General features: G+C 41.5%; 1 protein-coding gene across 2 annotated transcripts in view; it reads left to right on the top strand.

Moving 5' to 3' along the window:
• Nucleotides 1-17,140, top strand: part of LOC118233823 (F-actin-uncapping protein LRRC16A-like) — a 65,012-nt gene continuing 47,872 nt past the window's right edge. For both annotated transcript variants that reach the window (XM_035429811.1, XM_035429810.1), the window contains exons 1-2: nt 1-400; nt 4,112-4,209. In XM_035429811.1, coding sequence (XP_035285702.1) covers nt 361-400; nt 4,112-4,209 — 138 coding nt within the window. In that variant the 5' untranslated portion in view covers nt 1-360. The remainder of the gene's footprint in view (nt 401-4,111; nt 4,210-17,140) is intronic.

The following is a 17,140-nucleotide window of genomic DNA, read 5'->3' as shown; positions in this document are numbered from 1 at the left end:
CGCCAGCTCGAGTGCTGTTGACTCAGGGTGTGTGATTCTTCCGGAGAATGAATCTCGCGATTTGAACCAAGTATTTTTTGCCTTGCCTTTTAATAAGTGGATCCCCCTCTTCCTGTGGTTATTGCTCAATCTATGATTTCGACAATTCCGTTCATCTTCAAGGAACTGAAAGTAGTGGGAGATGCACCGAGATAACTGTGGATACGTGGAACCGACACTCCCGAGAAAAAGAAATATGTAACCAAGCACTGGGAACTGCACCTGAAATTAAAGAACCAGGATTTTCTTTTAATTTTCGGATTGTACTTTTGTGTGTGACATTTCTTTTGGACATAGGCTACTCACCTGAACTCTATAAACATGAGCGAGGAAACAGCAGAATTGCCAAAAGAACTGTTGGGTAAGCTAACTGATCATAGAGTGATAACATTTTGTATTTCTAAATATATTTTTTCTTTGAGCGGTTTGTCTTTGACAAATGATAGCCAATGGCCATAGAATAGCAGTAAAATTGCACCAGGTTATTATAGGCGTAGACTACTCTAAATCGAATTTTCGGAATAGTTCATTTTACTCGTGGGTGTTTAATCTACCCTATTTACGCATTTTCGGTGCCATTCATGAAACCCCTTTTTAAAAATACGAATAGGTTGTTATTGCCTACATGTTCTGGGGGTTTTCTGAAGACATTGAACCAATGAGTTACGGACTCTTTAGTTAAAAATATATGTGACAGAGTCAGACATCAACAGATTTAGGCTACTTAAAATATGATACAGTGATCGAAATAGACAGTTTGCCAGTATTCAATAAAATACATGAAATGCCATTCGTCAACTCAGTTTTTTCTCTGACGCGTGTAACTTTATTATGGCTCTTCGTTTTCATGGCTTTTTAATGACTGTTATTATGTGGTTTACAGTACGATACAATTAAACTGGGTTATGTAAATCTCTAACCATGCCGTATTTGTAGTAAAGGTTTAGCTGAGGCGCGTGTTTTAAACGGTCGAGTGTTTCAGACGCACACCTACGATTGCATCGCGAATAATTAACGCTAAATCCTGTGTTTTGGCTGGCTTCACGTTGGTTTAATCGTATAGCAATGTTTATGTGTTTTGCTCATGGCTCCCTCCCTGCGCTAGAACTCTGAGCATCGGAAGACAATGACAGCTCACGTCGCTTACCGCACATGCATGGTCATTGCGAGTGCGCGAGACAGAAGTATGGGCACGAGACAGTTTTGCCAGCTCATTTCTTTATTTCTTGTGTGTTTTGTACAGTACAACATTAACTGTATGCTAGAGCGGCATTTAACGGTATGCAACATTAATATTTATTTTAAGTTTCATTTTTTTATATAAGGGTTCGCTTGTGAGATCTGCTCTGAACATTTACAACGAAACAAAATTCTGATTTGTTTGAATAACGTGATTCTCAGTATCAGTGACTGTGCTCTCGTGAACATTAATTGAACACTGCCCTTTTGTATAAACTAACATCACTCATAATAAAATGGGACTGCCATTCTGACGCTTGATCAGGAAAACCATAATTATGAACACTGGGGTTCTTGTTGCAGCTTTTCTTCGGTTGAAAATGTTAAACAAACCTTAATTAAGTTGTGAAACACTAATAAAACGATTGTAGAGTAGGCTACACATGATGGACTTTGGAGGAGTTTGATTTTTAGCAGATATGTCTGAAAATGGTGTTTTGAAGGCAGCATTAAAAGGGGTATGTTCGTTTTTATTTTAGTTTTGATCCCATTTTGCCTCCTGGGTGAGATAGATCTCATATTATGGGAGGGTCCTAACTGTTTCCACCACAGGAAGTGAAGGCTGCCATGAAAGAATGGTTTGACAATAACTATGTAAACCCATCATCATCAAGACCTGGCCTTCTAGTGTGTGGAATTCTGCACAGCAGTCCTCAGTGCTGTGAGGATTTATGGGAGTCAGTGGCAAAGGTTCCTGGGAGCTCTGAAGCTAAACTCAGATTTTGACTTGGGGTAACATTGTTACCTCATGACCTTACTGCCTCAAATTGAATCATTAAGCTTTATGAAACCTTCCATCTTCAAACACAGCAGATGGTAGCTATCCGAGGTAGCAATTATGGTACGGTATGGTAGGGCAGGTGCAAGAACACTGACAACAGAAAAGAGTTTGAATGAGTATATGGCAATTTGACAAACACTGAGACCGTAATTGTTTTGAGACAGGAGTCCATATTTGTCACTTGGTCCATTGTGCCAGAAACAGAGCTACGAGGAAGGTGTCCCCAGCATTGTCTGCCGTTGCTCTATACAGGCAGCAGTTCATGGGGAGGGACATTTAAAGTGGTTTTAAATGGTTGTCACGTGGCTCTGTTTTGCATTGGGAAGCGTAGGTGTGGCAGACACACTTTCACATTTTAGGCAATTGTTCCAGAGGTGTTTGGTTTTTGCTCACAAGTCAACCACTAATGAACCTGTTCCACTGTCAAGTTAACCGTGTTCAATGGGACTACAAGTAGAAAGGTTAAATGCCTGCTGTTGGACCAGTTGGATGCTTGTGGGGTGAGTTACCCTCACTGATGAGACTGCAGTTCTCAAACTTCCTTATTTTCTGACCACATATTGGTACTTTGAGTGTTTAAAATAGTTCAACACATTTGATGGCCAGCTTTGATGAACTCTTAACGTTTCATTTTAGGAAGTCGTGTGAAATGTTTAAAGACAGAAAGTTGTGGCAGGGCGTATTTAATGATAAAACAATGAAAAGGATGTAGGGAAACAGCTGCCAGCAGTCACAGATATCGCTCAGTTTTCCTCATTTCGGCCATATTGTGCCAAGTTTCTCAGTAAAGCACACTCCAAAACGAAAGCTGCTATGTGAAAACATGGATGACCCAGTTCTTCCATAAGCCAATTTTCATCGCTGGATAAAGATTCCCCAAAAGTGTGAAAAATCAATTTGAACAGTAGAAACCGAAAAAGATAAGGACAAAACCATGTTTTCAACGGCCAGAGGGCTATGTTTTGAGCCTACGGAATTCCAGTATTGATCAGAATGGGGAAAGGCCCAGACAAATATTAAATATTAAGTAGAATAAGCCCATGTCATGTGAACTGTCTGTAAAATAAAAATGTTTCAAGCAGGGAGTCATTGGTTGTGTAGGGTAAAAGTTAGAAATTGTATAATGCCAGAGGTTGTGCATCTCTTTTTTTTATATGTATACATAATAAGGCATCATGTTTTTCTTCTTTGAACAAGATCTTTCCCCACCCCATGAATGTTCATTGTCAAATGCCTAAAGAAATCTTTTCTTTCATTTGTCACTATCTCACTGTATTATTCAATTTATCTATGAAAGACATCTTTTGTTAGCTGGCTTGCTGTGACAGTGCAGCAGTGTTCATTAAACACTCACTGGCATTAATATTGGGCTGTGCTCTGGAGACTGGATGTTTAAATAAATATTTGTAAATGTTTGCTTTCACACAAGCTGAAAGAAAATACTGCATTTTCATGTCAAATTAGTATTTATTTAAAAGAAAAATAACAATTGATATGCTATATTTATTTGACTCAGCATCTGCTAGGATATTTACATTACACAAGTGTCCACACTGGATGTTTGGGGGTTAAATTCCCAGAGGAGTCATAAGTACTTTTGAACTGGGACCCATTGCCTCTCCTCTTGCCAATCAGCATAACAATTGGATTGTGGGTAATGTCCCTGAAATAGACTGACATCCTGTCCACTGGGGGTGCTGGTCCGTCCATTGGCCTCTTCTCTACTGACATTAGTACAAGCTCAGGCCCTTTGACCCTGGCTCATCCATGGGTCCCTTCACAGCATGGGAGAGAGCAAGGTGCTGCACGCCATACACATACAGAAACACACGGCTCTATCCACTTTGAATCACAAACACTATCCAGCCCAGTTGTAAGTTATTAAATCTTTCATGACTGTGAATGTACAGTGACATTTTCAATATATTTTTGTTGCAGTATTACCTCCACAGTGGATGTTAGTTTTTGTTTGTTCTGCCATCTGAAAGCAGGGGTCAGATGTTACGTTTGGATCTGTTAGCCACATTCTCTTTTCTTATTTTTTTGTTCTAGAAAGCATAAAGGATGCCGTGAGCAGGAAGATCAAGCTTTCCGTGAGGAAGAGAGTGAAATTGGAGGTCAAGGGTGACAAGTTGGAAAATAAAGTGCTGGTAAGTAACTGAAGTCAGCCAGCTCCTCTACCATCTTTGTTAGACAGGCATTGTTTTATTGCTGTGTGGTTTTAAATGTACTGATATCTTGACAGACTGTTCACATACAATCATAATTTTTAGCTGCCAAAGAAAATGCACTTTATTTGGTTTTGGTTTGAATATGAGGATCTGTGCTGTGCTTGCTGTAATTGGTCACTCTCTTGGGGAAAAGTCCTATGAAAGCTTTGTCTATGGGAAATCTGAAGGCCCTGCTGCAGCCAGCATGTAGTACATTGAGAATTCACACTGTCATTTTATGCAGTAGCATTCGAGTCTGGGGTGTCATCATGAATTAGTGGTGGCTACATAACAGAAATAAGTCCCACGGTTTATTAATAAGTTGTCTTCTTTACACTTGTGTCCTGTTTGTTGCTTTGAAAAAGCTATAACGCACCTTATTTTCTATGTTTATGGCTTTCTACAATGTTCCTGGTTAAGACGACTGAGAGTTAAGAGGACTGAGAGTTATTCTACTGAGCTTATTGCATTAACTGGCAAATGTTGGTTTTTCATAAATATTTGATGTCCTTTATGATGTGTAACGTACTGTGGACAGTACATAGACAAAATGACTAGAGTGCAATCTCCTACTTTTAATCTCTCTTCAGTTAATTGTGACTTTAAGCCTTTTTAAGTGGACAAATGACTTGACAGAGACGCACAGAAATGAAAATTTAAGGACGTCTGCTTTCAAATTCGGAAAGTTTCCTTTGCTCACATTCTATCATTAGTATTTCATTGGCTTTGATCTCTTTCACTGTGGAAGGTGAGATGTGTGTCTGAGAGCTGGGTGACACCTGCTTGCCGAAACGCTCACAAGACTGTTGTACCACAGGAATGCTGCCATGTGCATTCTGTTGTGTGGATGTTACCATGTGTGCTAGCCAAACTGTTTGATTTTGAGATCTCCGGGCGAGGAACAATCAGGCATTCGAGAAAGGGATGGGGGGCGGGGATTGGGCGGGGTGGCTTTATGAATCCCATAATGCGTGGTGTGTCAGTCTGTAATTTCCTTGAACAAATCAGAAGACTTTGCTCCTTGCAGCAGTATGCCCTGATTGGTTCAAATCGGTCAGCGAATCATTGATGACGTAATAGCTGCATTTATCTTGGGGCTCATGAAACCGCACTTTTTTTCCTCTAGTTAAAAAAAAAAAAGCAAGGGTCAGAGATTGGTTGTAAAGGGAAAAAAAGAAGTATGAACTTTGAAGAAAGAGAAGGGAACTCTGGTTTAGAGAGCATGCCATTGTGCCCCTGTGTGTCCTAAACTCTGTGGCCCCAGTATAGCCTGGGGAAACAATGGGATAATGTGTGCATTGGTTGCTCAGGCACCACTCTGTGTCAATACAGAAGATTCTTATTTTGTTAAAGCAAAACAAGTGCCCCGGTGTGCCTTTGGTATCTTTTGCCTGTTTGCTGGTCTCTTGTATCTCTGGTCTGTTTGCCTGCATCTGTGTATGTGTTTACCCTGGGTGAACCTGTGTACCGCACCGTGTTCAGAAGACGAATGTTTACTCAGGGAAATGCGGACACTGATGGATGAACGCACGCACGCTTCTTAGGAAGAGATTGAAAGTCCCGGGCAGGATTCCAAACGTATTAATATGATCTTTGGTTTCATTGATTGTTTAATCACACTGTTCCATGCTTTACTTTACCACTTACTCAATCTGCCTTGGACATCTTTTTCATTTGTTCCTCTAAATCACATGAGCCAGTGATAAATAGCATACATCATTTTTTTAAAGAAAGAAGTTTACATTTTAGACTTTTACCTGCCGATACTGGCATAACGCGCAGTTTATACATTAAATAATTTTTTTTCCGTTGTCTAATTTGTCATTGAATGTGTCATTTTAAATGCAAACATCACCCCAATTTTGCATTGCTCATTCAAAGGAGTGCATGCCATTGAGATGGCCTCTACTGACAGTAGCCCGAGTCACCAAAATAATGTCTGCAAGAATGAACAGGTAAAAGCCCCAGCAGTATGCTAATGTGATGGCTGACCAGCATACTTCTGCATCTACACTTGCTGGGACTTGCTTAAGAATACCTTACAGCAGTGTTATTGTTAGACAGAATGAGAGGAAGTGGAATTCAGCTTACCTTTGCTACTTTAAAGACCAAAGGTCCTGTCTGAATGAAACCTTTCTAACTGTTTTTTAAGTGTTTTTCAAGGCATCCAGTGATGTTTGTTTATATTGGTATCAGCCAAAAAAAAAAGAAAAAAAGAAGCTTATCAGCCTTTTCTGATAAGTTTTGTTTCTTTTACTAGCAATGCATGCCAAGGCCTTCATCCTGTCTCCTCGTATGTCTGGAGATAGCAATGTAGTGTCCAAGAGTGAAATTGTATTTTCTATGAATAGTTGTGACCCTGGAGTATTTAATGAAAAATGTCTTTACATTACATAGTTGAATTGTCCAGTGATCTCATGTTGTACGGCCATTAACTTAGTCTACAGTTTGCACCATTTCATGAGCCGTTGGTGTGGCGGCCCTGGTAGAGCACTGTGCGTGTGAAAACCTGCACTAATTACACATGCTCTTACGGCTGGATTCCAGCTCCCTGCCAAGTTCTCACTTCATGCACCCACAGTACATTGCTGCACAAATACCACAACTTGTGCTTTATGGCAATATTCCTATCGGGGCTAGACAATGCAGAGGATGCTATGAAACATGTTTCTGTGGAAGTCTGCCTTAGGAAAGCAATCAGTTATTTCTAAGAATGGGTCCTTTCATAAATACCTATTTTCTTACTCAGATAACATTCGTTATAGGCAGGGGTTCAGGTAAGACAACATTGAAGCAAGCAAGCAGGAGGTTTTTCTGGGGGTAGAGTGTGTGTTGATCTGAACAGACCTGCACGCTCCCATGAAACCGGTTTCGTGTTACCTTAATCTGCGCTGGAATCCAGGCCCCGAGGACAGAAGAAATGCTAGCGCAGGGTGTCTGAGGGAACTGGTATTTCTGACTCACTCACAACTCACAGCTAATGCTGAGTAGCTTTTATGCCCTCTTTGGGTATATTGCCCTTGTAGCATTTAGAAACGAGTACACTTCTTCAAATGTCTGGTCATTAGCCATATTGAGAAAAAAAAGATCACTTGAAAAGATCAAAAGTAAATGTAAGTGTGCTTGACTCGACTGAGATTGAACTGGTTGCACTTGAAACTGATACGTTTGCCATTCTGCCGTTTGAAATGGTGGCTTCCTAGAGAGCGATGATGTCATTGCAATAGTTTCCTGTGATGGAAATTCCCATAGACTGTTCGGCGCTCTGAATGGGCAGACTGATGAGGTGACTGTGACTGTGATTGAGCTGTTTGTGACTGTGAGTGTACTGCTTGACTGCTTAAGGTGACACAAGGTCAGATTAGAGTTAGCACTGGTCTAGCTTGTTGATTGGCTGCTAGATTTGGTTACGGTTGTCTGGGACAGCCGTGTGAGCTGAAATAGGTTTAGAATAGCCGGATTATGGAGGTCCACTGCCGTGCCAGGTTGAGCACACCTTGAGCACCTCAAATGGGAGGTATGTGGAAAACAGCATGTTTAGACCACTATATTTACACAGTGAGGGAAATCAGGGAGTACGGATCAGAGATGTGTGAGAGTGCGGAGAACTGCACAGCGATTGGATAAAATGTTCAGAGGTGTGTGTGCTGCAGATCTGCACAGTACACAGGTTTATTAAGTACCCTACCCATGTGTGTGTGTGCTTGTGTGTGCGTGTGTGCCTGTGTATGTGTGGGGTGTGTGTGTGTTTGCATGTGTATGTGTGTGTGCTTGTATGCGAGCTTGTATGTGTGTGTGTGTCTGTGTATGTATGTGTGTGCGCATGTGCGTGTGTGTGTGTTTGATTGGGAACCTGCGCGGTCCATAAGTGGACAGAATGCCCTGCCTGTCTCCTGCAGCCTTTCATTAGTGGCGCTGGGCAGACAGCTTGAAGAGGTGCATTCCACAGCAGAGAAGAGCCACATTCCTCCTGCCCCTCAGAACAATGTCATGGCCCGGGGCCTGAGATGCCTGGCCTATCTCCCTCCATTATCCCTAAAGCTGCCATTTCTCCTCATCTCTCAATATCAGTTTTTATTTTTGTGGGGTGGGAGACATTGTGGTGTGTTCACAGGAGCTCTTGTTTTTTGTTAAAAAAAAAAAAACCAAAAAAACAAGCAGCCCATACCCAGTAGCAGGGAAACTGAGGCCGTGCTGAGTGAGTGTGTGTGGGGGGAGATGAGTACTGTAGGCAGGTGAGCTGCAGTTTCGCAGGCTTTGACCCGTCCTGCTGCGTGTGTCTGCATGTCTGTGTTCACAGGCTGCATTACTGCTCAGGCTCTGCTCGCCAGTGTCAGAGGAGTCAACAGCGAAACGCTCCGCCCCCTTCACTCAGCACCAGCCCAGGAAACCAGCCGTGATTTTCGCTGCTTTCACTCCATAGCGTTTTTGAATCTATCTTTGCAAAATCTGTTAAATCAGTGAAAGAAATGGAGTAAACAGAAATGGAGAGCGCCAAGTTTTTTTTGTGGCTCTCTGGAGACTCAAACAAAACTCCCAGTGTAGGAAAAAGGGTGTGGCAGTATCTGTTTGTTTCTCTCCTTCTCTCTTTCTAGTGTACGTGTTCTCCCTGTGAGACCGCTAATCATTAACTCCTTTATTTCACCTCCATTGTTTGCCCGGTTATGAGAGCAACAACTGCAGACTATGATCTATGTCTGCTGCTAACTAACTCATTTGTACTGTGGCACAACACTGTGATGTGGATCTGGCCAGAGTTTTAATGGAAACACTTTTGGCTGTTGATTCACTAACCTTTTTATTGTAGAATAAATACACAGATGGCAAAATCATGAATTCTTGTGCTTTGAAATTCTATATTTCCTCTCCGTCGCTCCTGCCATCGGTTAAATGTACCCTGAGGATAATGTGTTGGGGTTTTTACATTTTGTTTTATTTTTTAACCTCAGTCCGTAGTATTTTAGAGCCAGAATATACATGGGAGTTCAGTTGAAGTTACATCCCTTTGCTGGTTTTTTTGGGTGTTTATCTTGAGCAAACATTTTCCTGGAACACTGGAAAAAGTGTGCCGAGTTATCCCATGAACCGAATGAAGTGCGTCCTGGTCTTTTTATGGAAACATTGCGTTCGGGCTCAGGGCACTGGTCTTCCTGTTTGGATCGCCGCAGCGATTGAATCATGGCTCTTTGGCTGGAATCACTGCTCGCAAAAGAGGAAATGCCTGCAGAATAAAAACTTGCTCGCTTCCTCATAAGCTCCATTAATCTGCCAGCACACTGTGAACTTTCTGCCTTTTCTTTTCAGCGATAAGAGCTGTATGATGGGGTAGAATAAGGCAAAATACACAGTACAGTGCAAGCGCTACGCTTATTTTGGATGCTTATCTGGGTGATGGCAAACATACTGTATGTGTGCTACTAGATAAAATGAAGAATGACTGCGAAAGGTGTACTAGCATCTGCTTTACTGTACAAGCTGTGAAATTTGGCTTTACCACATCACTCTGTTAATTGTTTTGCTGAATGCATAATGGCTCGCAATTATGCAGTGGCTGTATGTACATTATGTGAAAGGTATTACTTGACAGTAAAAGTGTTACATTGAATAATTAACTAGTGACCTGTTCACTGGAAATATTATCAGTGGTTTACTTTGTGGTTGTAACTCCATGTGCAGTCCACTCCTTGTCTCTTTACACAGAACGATGTAAGTGTTCAGGAAAATGTTGGAATTCAGTCGTGCACTCCGGTTGCATGGCCTTTATGGGGCTGATTTACAAGCGCTTTGTTTGTCCAGACGCACTTTCCCTGGGGTTTCATTAGTCACCGAATGAGGCTTTAAAGGGTGCAGGTCTGTCTATGCATCTACCCTCCACATACAGTAAGCCCTTACAGAAATAGAATTTACTCACAATATGTTGAAATGATATAGTATATTTGAACAATAGCATAATTAGTGTAAATATAATAGAAAATATTGCATCACTTTACAATGTATGATCAAATACACAAATTATTTCCACTTATTGCAATATATTACATTGTTGTGAAATGTAATCATCATTAAGTGTATATATTTTTTAAAAGTCCACATATTTACAGTACACTGCAGTGTATTCCATTTCTGTAAGTGTAATGTGCTCACTACCTAATTGCTAGCTCACCAGTAAAAGACGGTTTACGGTACAAGCTGTGCTTCCTGTGTTGTATTTCACATTTATATCCTCTGCTGTATGCAGATTAGCCCCTGTCCCTTTGCATAACGATGCTGAGAGCCCTTCTGCAATTAGCATGAATTACCGAAAGTGTCAGCTCTCCAGAAGTGGGGACCCTCTACAGCTGTACTTACATCCGTTTGCTATTCCGGTCACCTCTACGGAGGAATGCGCCGGCACCATCTGCACCCGTAACTGCGCTCATTATCGCGCAAATGGGTAAATGGACCTTTAAAAATAGCAGTTTAAAATGGAGCTGAGAAAGAGCGTTTGTGCAGCTAAGGTTCCCGAACTGTTTGTTTGTGGTGCTTGTGCTGGAGAGGTATCGAAAAGCATCTGTTTTGTCGATGCGATCTTTTAACGTTTGGGACTGCCGCAGAGTCCATCTCGGAATGATATTAGTTTTTACGCTCATTCTGCCACGTCCGCTTGAAGACTCAAACGCGTTTTGACTAAACATATTCACTAAATTTAACTTGATCCTGTTTTCTTGATGTGTATGTTCCTTTCAGAGTATCCACCATTGGAATATAGAAATACCATCCTGATCCATGTGTCTGCACTTATAATGATTTTCTTTTGAAATTATAGAATGTCATATGCATTGACACAAGGCCCTGCATTCATGTTCTATTTTCACTCCTGTGTTGAGAAAGCAAAACTGGTTTACAGCCGCATTAAACCATGGTCATAACATTTGTGTGCGGAAGTTTGTTACTAAACCTTAGCTTTAAAAGACAGTATACCATAACATGTGAGTGCTTATTATCTGCTGGTCTGTGTCGTAATGACTTGAAATGCTATCTCCTTTTATGGTCACAATAGAATACGTTCTGTGGCTCCACAAGATTCAAAAATAATGTGTACTGTGGGTGATCATAGCGGATGGTTTATTTGTTAAACTAATAAATGCGTATAATCCATGGTAATACCATATTGTAATTATGCAGGCCATTGCTATTATGAGAAAAAACAAATAGGTGTCTAGACAAAGGAATGCTATGTTTGGTTGGATTTGAATAAAGTGCGCATACTTAACTGAGTGATGTAGCCCCTTTATAATTGTCTTTGAGCGACTTGTGTCCTAATTTATGCTGGGAAAATCAGCCCGAAATAAAGCCGTCCCAGTGAAATAATTGCGACTTGTTGAAATGCCCTGGTGCAAACTGTAAGAGCACGGAATGCCCTCCCCACCCCCACTCCATTGTATGTTTTCCCTGGGATAGTGTTACAGTGAGCTGTGGAAATGGAGTGATTAATAGGAGCCAAGCCAAGCCCTGTGCCCATTGAGTTGCCAGCGCTTATTAACTCCCATTCATCTCACCCAATGACATCGTCTTCCAACGCTGCCTCATGGGAACTCAGCCCTGCAAACCTACACCATCCCCGGGCCCTGCCCTCTGCCACACAGTGCCATTGTTTAGCTCTAATTGACATTAGCACTGCCATTACGGATCTAAAATTCTCAAGTCATGCCTGGGATTTGAGAAGAATGTTGATGGAATCATCAGGGATTATTGTTTTTGAGGGATGCAATTCTTTTTTTTTGTCTGAATCTCAGATTGAATCTCAAGTTGAAGAGTGTGATATATTTGTTTTCCTGAAAATGCATGCATCATTGCAAGTTAGGTGGTGACTAAATTCTTATGTATGCTAACATTCACTACTCAACGGTAAGAGCTAAGGGCCAAAGTGGGTTGACTGAACCTAGACCAGTGCTACCCAACCCTGTTCCTGGAGATCTACCATCCTGTTGGTTTTCACTCCAACCCTAAAAAACGCATCTCATAATTAGGGGTGAAATGAGAACCTATAGGGATAGTACATCTCCTGGAACAGGGTTGGTTACCACTGACCTAGACCATAATCACTGAACACTAAATATAGCGGGAACCCTGCAGGGTGTTCCTTTCTTTATGCAGTCAGATGATAAGACTGTACCATTTTCCCTCTGGTCATACTGATAGATTTTTCCCAAGACAACTGCTTATCTCTGAATGCACACAGTGTAAAAAAAACAAGTTTAACTGCAGAGACATGCCATTCGACTGTCAAACACAGAATTGATAGCATTCATACAGTACGGGAGATTTACAGAGAGGGCATCCCTGGTGACTGGATGCCTCCAGCAAGATTGAATCCACTCAAGCCCGAACCAGTTATATGCAATAAAAATAAAAGCAGATAATCGTGAATATGTTTGTGATATATGAGACGTATCGGCGTGTTGCGACTGCAGGCTTACTCCAGTGTGTCCAGGGTCGTGGGGTTTTCTGGCTGCCCACACTGGCAGATGGAGCTCGAGTGTGTGGCAGAAATATCAGACCTGTTACCGTTTGATGCCTCCTGCTCAGTCTCATTACCAATTCCGTGGCTGATGAAGTGTTTAAAGATTGTTTTCCAAGGGCTGTTTTAATTAATTACATTATGTATTCATGAGGCGATCGTTAAACATCTGAATGATCCAGGTAAGAACAGCTAATTAGCCAGCAGTGTTTCCCTCCTGGGAGCATAATTCACTGGTGGGAAAAGGAGGGTAATTATGTAAATAGAACAAAAACATTGAACAGTGATGCCATATTGTGTGTGTGTGTGTGTTCGTGTGTGTACGTTTGCGTGTGTGTGTTTGCATGTGTGTGTGCGTGTGTGCGCGCGTGTATGTGTAGGACGGTGTTCCCCTGAGTTTTTCATACCAAATGTGTTGATGAAAGCTGGAAAGTTTGATCTAATTGATCGTATTGGTTCGCATATAAAAATATCACATTTAAAAAGAAAAAGTCACATGCTGTGGAGCCCATTTGTTCATAGTTGGTTACAGAAACATTTTCTCTTGTGTTGCCTTCATCAGGAGAAATCCACTTTTTACATTAGACTGCATTCCTGTCATATCACCTGCTAACATTTCTGTTCAGTTCATAGAAAGACACAAAAGATAATGTGAGTGTGGTATTCAATGAAGGGCATACACCAGTGGTAAAAAAAACAAAGATCAGGACGTTACTAATTACACCAAATAATTGTAACTCCTATCTACAATACCAGTGGTAAATGAAAGGTCATTTTCTGAATTCAGTTCATCTTGCACTTTGGTCAGTATGGTAAAACTATTTCAGAGTACGTATGTCAGCAAGAAATTACTCAAAAATGCAGGTCATACAGTAGGCAATTAGTTGTATGACCAGTTTTTACACATATACTAACTTTGAAAAGTTAGTTAAAAAAAAGTGTATGAGAGAATTCTCAAGGGAAAAAGTGTTTTCAATGAATTAATTGAGGTTCATGAGCTGATCGATGCTGTTCATAGAGTTTGTTGGCATCGATTTCTGTGTCCCGACTGGCCTATTGATCTGGATGTGGTGAATTGAAATACAGCAGTAAAAATTAGTCCCAAAAAAAAAAACGAACGAACATGTAAAGCAGGCTGTGCAGACTCCCCTCTGGACCCGGGCCAAAGCGCTTGTGTTGGTACTGTACTAACAGCAGGGACTGGGCCCAGTGTGTGCAGTGGGAAGTGCACCCAGGGAGTCAGGAATGTCGGAGGTGGGACTGGTCCTCTCAGATTTCCGTGGGAGACTTTCCCCTTCAGCACCGATGAGATTTATTTTCATTTCCATGCGGAGTATCAGAGCCCTAAAGAGACCCCTTTGTTCCCTCCTCTCCTACCCATCCACTGCCGTAAGTCTCGACCAATTTATGCAAAATGCCACATCTGTTGCACCGAAATGGTTTTGATTAAAGGCCATCGTGGTGTTTTGCTTTTATAATTTTCGTCAGTGGTCCCTTGCAAAATGTTCATGGCTTTTATTTGTGCCTTATGTCCTTGTTTTTCACTGGTCATATTTGATTTAGTCATCTGAACAAGTAAATCCCTTTGGCAGGTCCTATGGCCCTCTGGGTATTGGCCTTGTCATCACTTTGAGCTCGAATCCATTTCATTTCATTGTGCTGCTGTGAGGGTAAGATCTAATTAGTGTTGTAATGGCAATGGGAATCATACAGGGGATGGTGAGTGCATCTCCTGTCTGTTGTAGTATAGCACCTGTTCTGTGTGAATGTCTTTGCCAGGAAAGTATGTTGGCATGTCTGCAGGATTATTGTAGACATTTTTGACTCTTTTATTGGGTGCTGGATGAAAACCAATGGGTAAATTTAAGTGAAAAAAAAATAGTAAAAGCTCAGCCTGAAATGTTTATATTTTTATGTGCTGTAGTAGAAAGCTCTTTCTGTAAAAGTTAACTTGTAGTAAGGACTGTGCTTTGCTGCGACAAGGGCATTTGCCTGTCAGAATGCCTCTGTCTATTTGGGTCTGTCATCAACAGTTGTTGTCAGGATAAGAACAAGAGTTCAGTGGGCAAACAAGGACAGATGGGTGAAGGCAGTTCTCACAAGTGTGTTTTACTCACTATGGTTGTTATGAAACATCTATATACCACTCTATGGGACATTTGGGGTCTGCCTGCTGTCATGAGCACCCATCCAAAATCAACGTATTAGTGAATACAAACATTCTTTCAGATAAACGGAGGACGCCTAGCACTTATTGTTGTGCGTGATCTGATATGAGCAGCTCAGAAAGTGAAATCAGGGTAAATGTCAAGGCTTAACACACATTCTGGAGTGTGCATGGAGGGAACTCGGATTCCAGGGCCTGGTTCTGTGGTGAGGCCTGTGCTGAGACGACAGGCCTGTGCTCAGGGTAGGGAACTTGTTTTGACCTCTCTGTGCCGCAGACCTATTACATGCATTTACCAGGCCACCCCTGGGACCTGATTTGGCCAATGATGAAGCTGAGGAAACACTTAGGCTTTGTTTTTAAAACAAGGGGAGAGGGAGAGTCTAAAGCTAATTCAGGGTCTTGTGCCAAGTATGGCTTGTTTTGATGCCAGTGGAAGTGTTTACATTATTCTTCATCTTCCGGTTGTTACTGAATAACAATCTAAAAAACAGTTCTGACATTACCACAGAGCAAAAATAACAAATTAATAACAAAAACTACAATTCTAACATTGACTGGAGACACGTGCCAGTTATTCTGCATTCTGGATTAGCTGTATTTTTGCGACTGAAATATTTATTTACTCATGTGAACTTAACTGATTCAGACCGCTGCTCTATAGCCTTATTAATTCATAGAAAATAATGTGTGGTGACTCCAGTGCATTGAGCTTGTTTCCTGGTGCTGAGACATCCGTGTGATTCATGTATAGTTTGGTGGTGAATGTGGCTCACCTCAGTTTTATAGCCGTGTTCTGGAGCTGTGTGTGGGGTGAGTCATTTCAGTGATTATTTAATTCTAAAAGGAGACATATTGTGACACTCCATGCAGTTTTAGCAGTGAATTATAACGTTGGCTGAGGCTGCCATATGTGTGTCCATCATCTGTATACTACCCTGCATAAGCCCAGGCCTGTAGACTGTAGCAGCAGTAGCCAGAGGTGTCTTTGGATTAGGGAGTGGTGGAGAATCCCATGTTTTTAGACTGATGATGGGCGACTCCTTTTTCTTCCTTTATTCGTAGCTCTGAAGAGCCTGCTGGCCCACTCTGAACACACGCCTCTGAATGTTAAACAGACTGAGCCTGCACCTGGAGTGTGTGCGTCACCATGTATTTCCAATCAGGGACAAGGGAGTGCCTTACAGCAGCTGTGGCTTAACATCTCTTGGAATAATAATAATAATAATAATAATAATAATAATAATAATAATAATAATAATAATTAGGTAGTTTCTCTCTCTCTCTTTCTTCGGTTGGTTTGGTTGTAAGTGGATTAATGTTAAAAGCCGAAGGGTAATAGAAGACAGAAGGGGGGGATTTCCACTGTGGAACTGCCCCAGGCAACGGGTGGGCACAGAGGTGGATCCCTAAAGTGCACGCCCCCCTCTTCCCTTCTCTTCACTCCATCCCCAGGAGCCTCTTATGTCTTCCCACCCTGGGCCTAGCGGGAACGGGAAGGGAAGAAAATGATCGGAATGGAATTTAGGTCTGGAAACATCTGTTTGTTTGTTTGTCTGTTTGTTTCATTTCAGGCTAATTAAAATTAGCAATGACTGTATAGGCCAGGCTAAGAGACTTTCAGTATCGCATCATATGACAGCTGTTATGTGTGCATCAGTGAAGGCCGGACAGATGTCAGGATACAAGGCTGTTGATTGCTCAGGCCTGATGCTCCAGCAGCGTGCAGTCTGATTGGCTAGCTTTGTAATTAAATCTGGCGACACTGTCACAAGACCTCTGCTGTGTTTGCTCTCTCACTGAGAATGTAAAAATGTGATGACAGCAACGCTGTCTCACTTTAGTTTGTTCAGCTGCGAAATGTGTTTACTGTTTTTGTTTGTGTATTCTTTTTCTAGTGACAGGACAAATTAGTAAAGATTGTTTCTAATTGGCTCCAAAATACTTTTCTAATGCTGGATGCTCTACTGCAGCATGAAAAATGAGATTAGGTAGTGAAGCATGCATTGTATTTTGTAGAGTTGTGGACTCCTTTTTTCTGTGGAATTAAAGTGTTCAAAGGTGCAGTAAATCAAGACTGATTTTTTCCCTTGTTGAAATTAATTGATTTGTTTCAACTGCTCTTATCACCAGACAACAAGCCGATTTGTCTGATTCACATGTGAGAGGTCAGATGCTCCACTGGAAGTTTTAAAAAGCAATTT

This window comes from Anguilla anguilla, chromosome 8 (genome assembly GCF_013347855.1).
Source record: "Anguilla anguilla isolate fAngAng1 chromosome 8, fAngAng1.pri, whole genome shotgun sequence".
In the NCBI taxonomy this organism is placed as follows: domain Eukaryota; kingdom Metazoa; phylum Chordata; class Actinopteri; order Anguilliformes; family Anguillidae; genus Anguilla; species Anguilla anguilla.
Note: the sequence above shows the minus strand (reverse complement) of the source record. Positions and strands in the feature narration are given on the sequence as shown.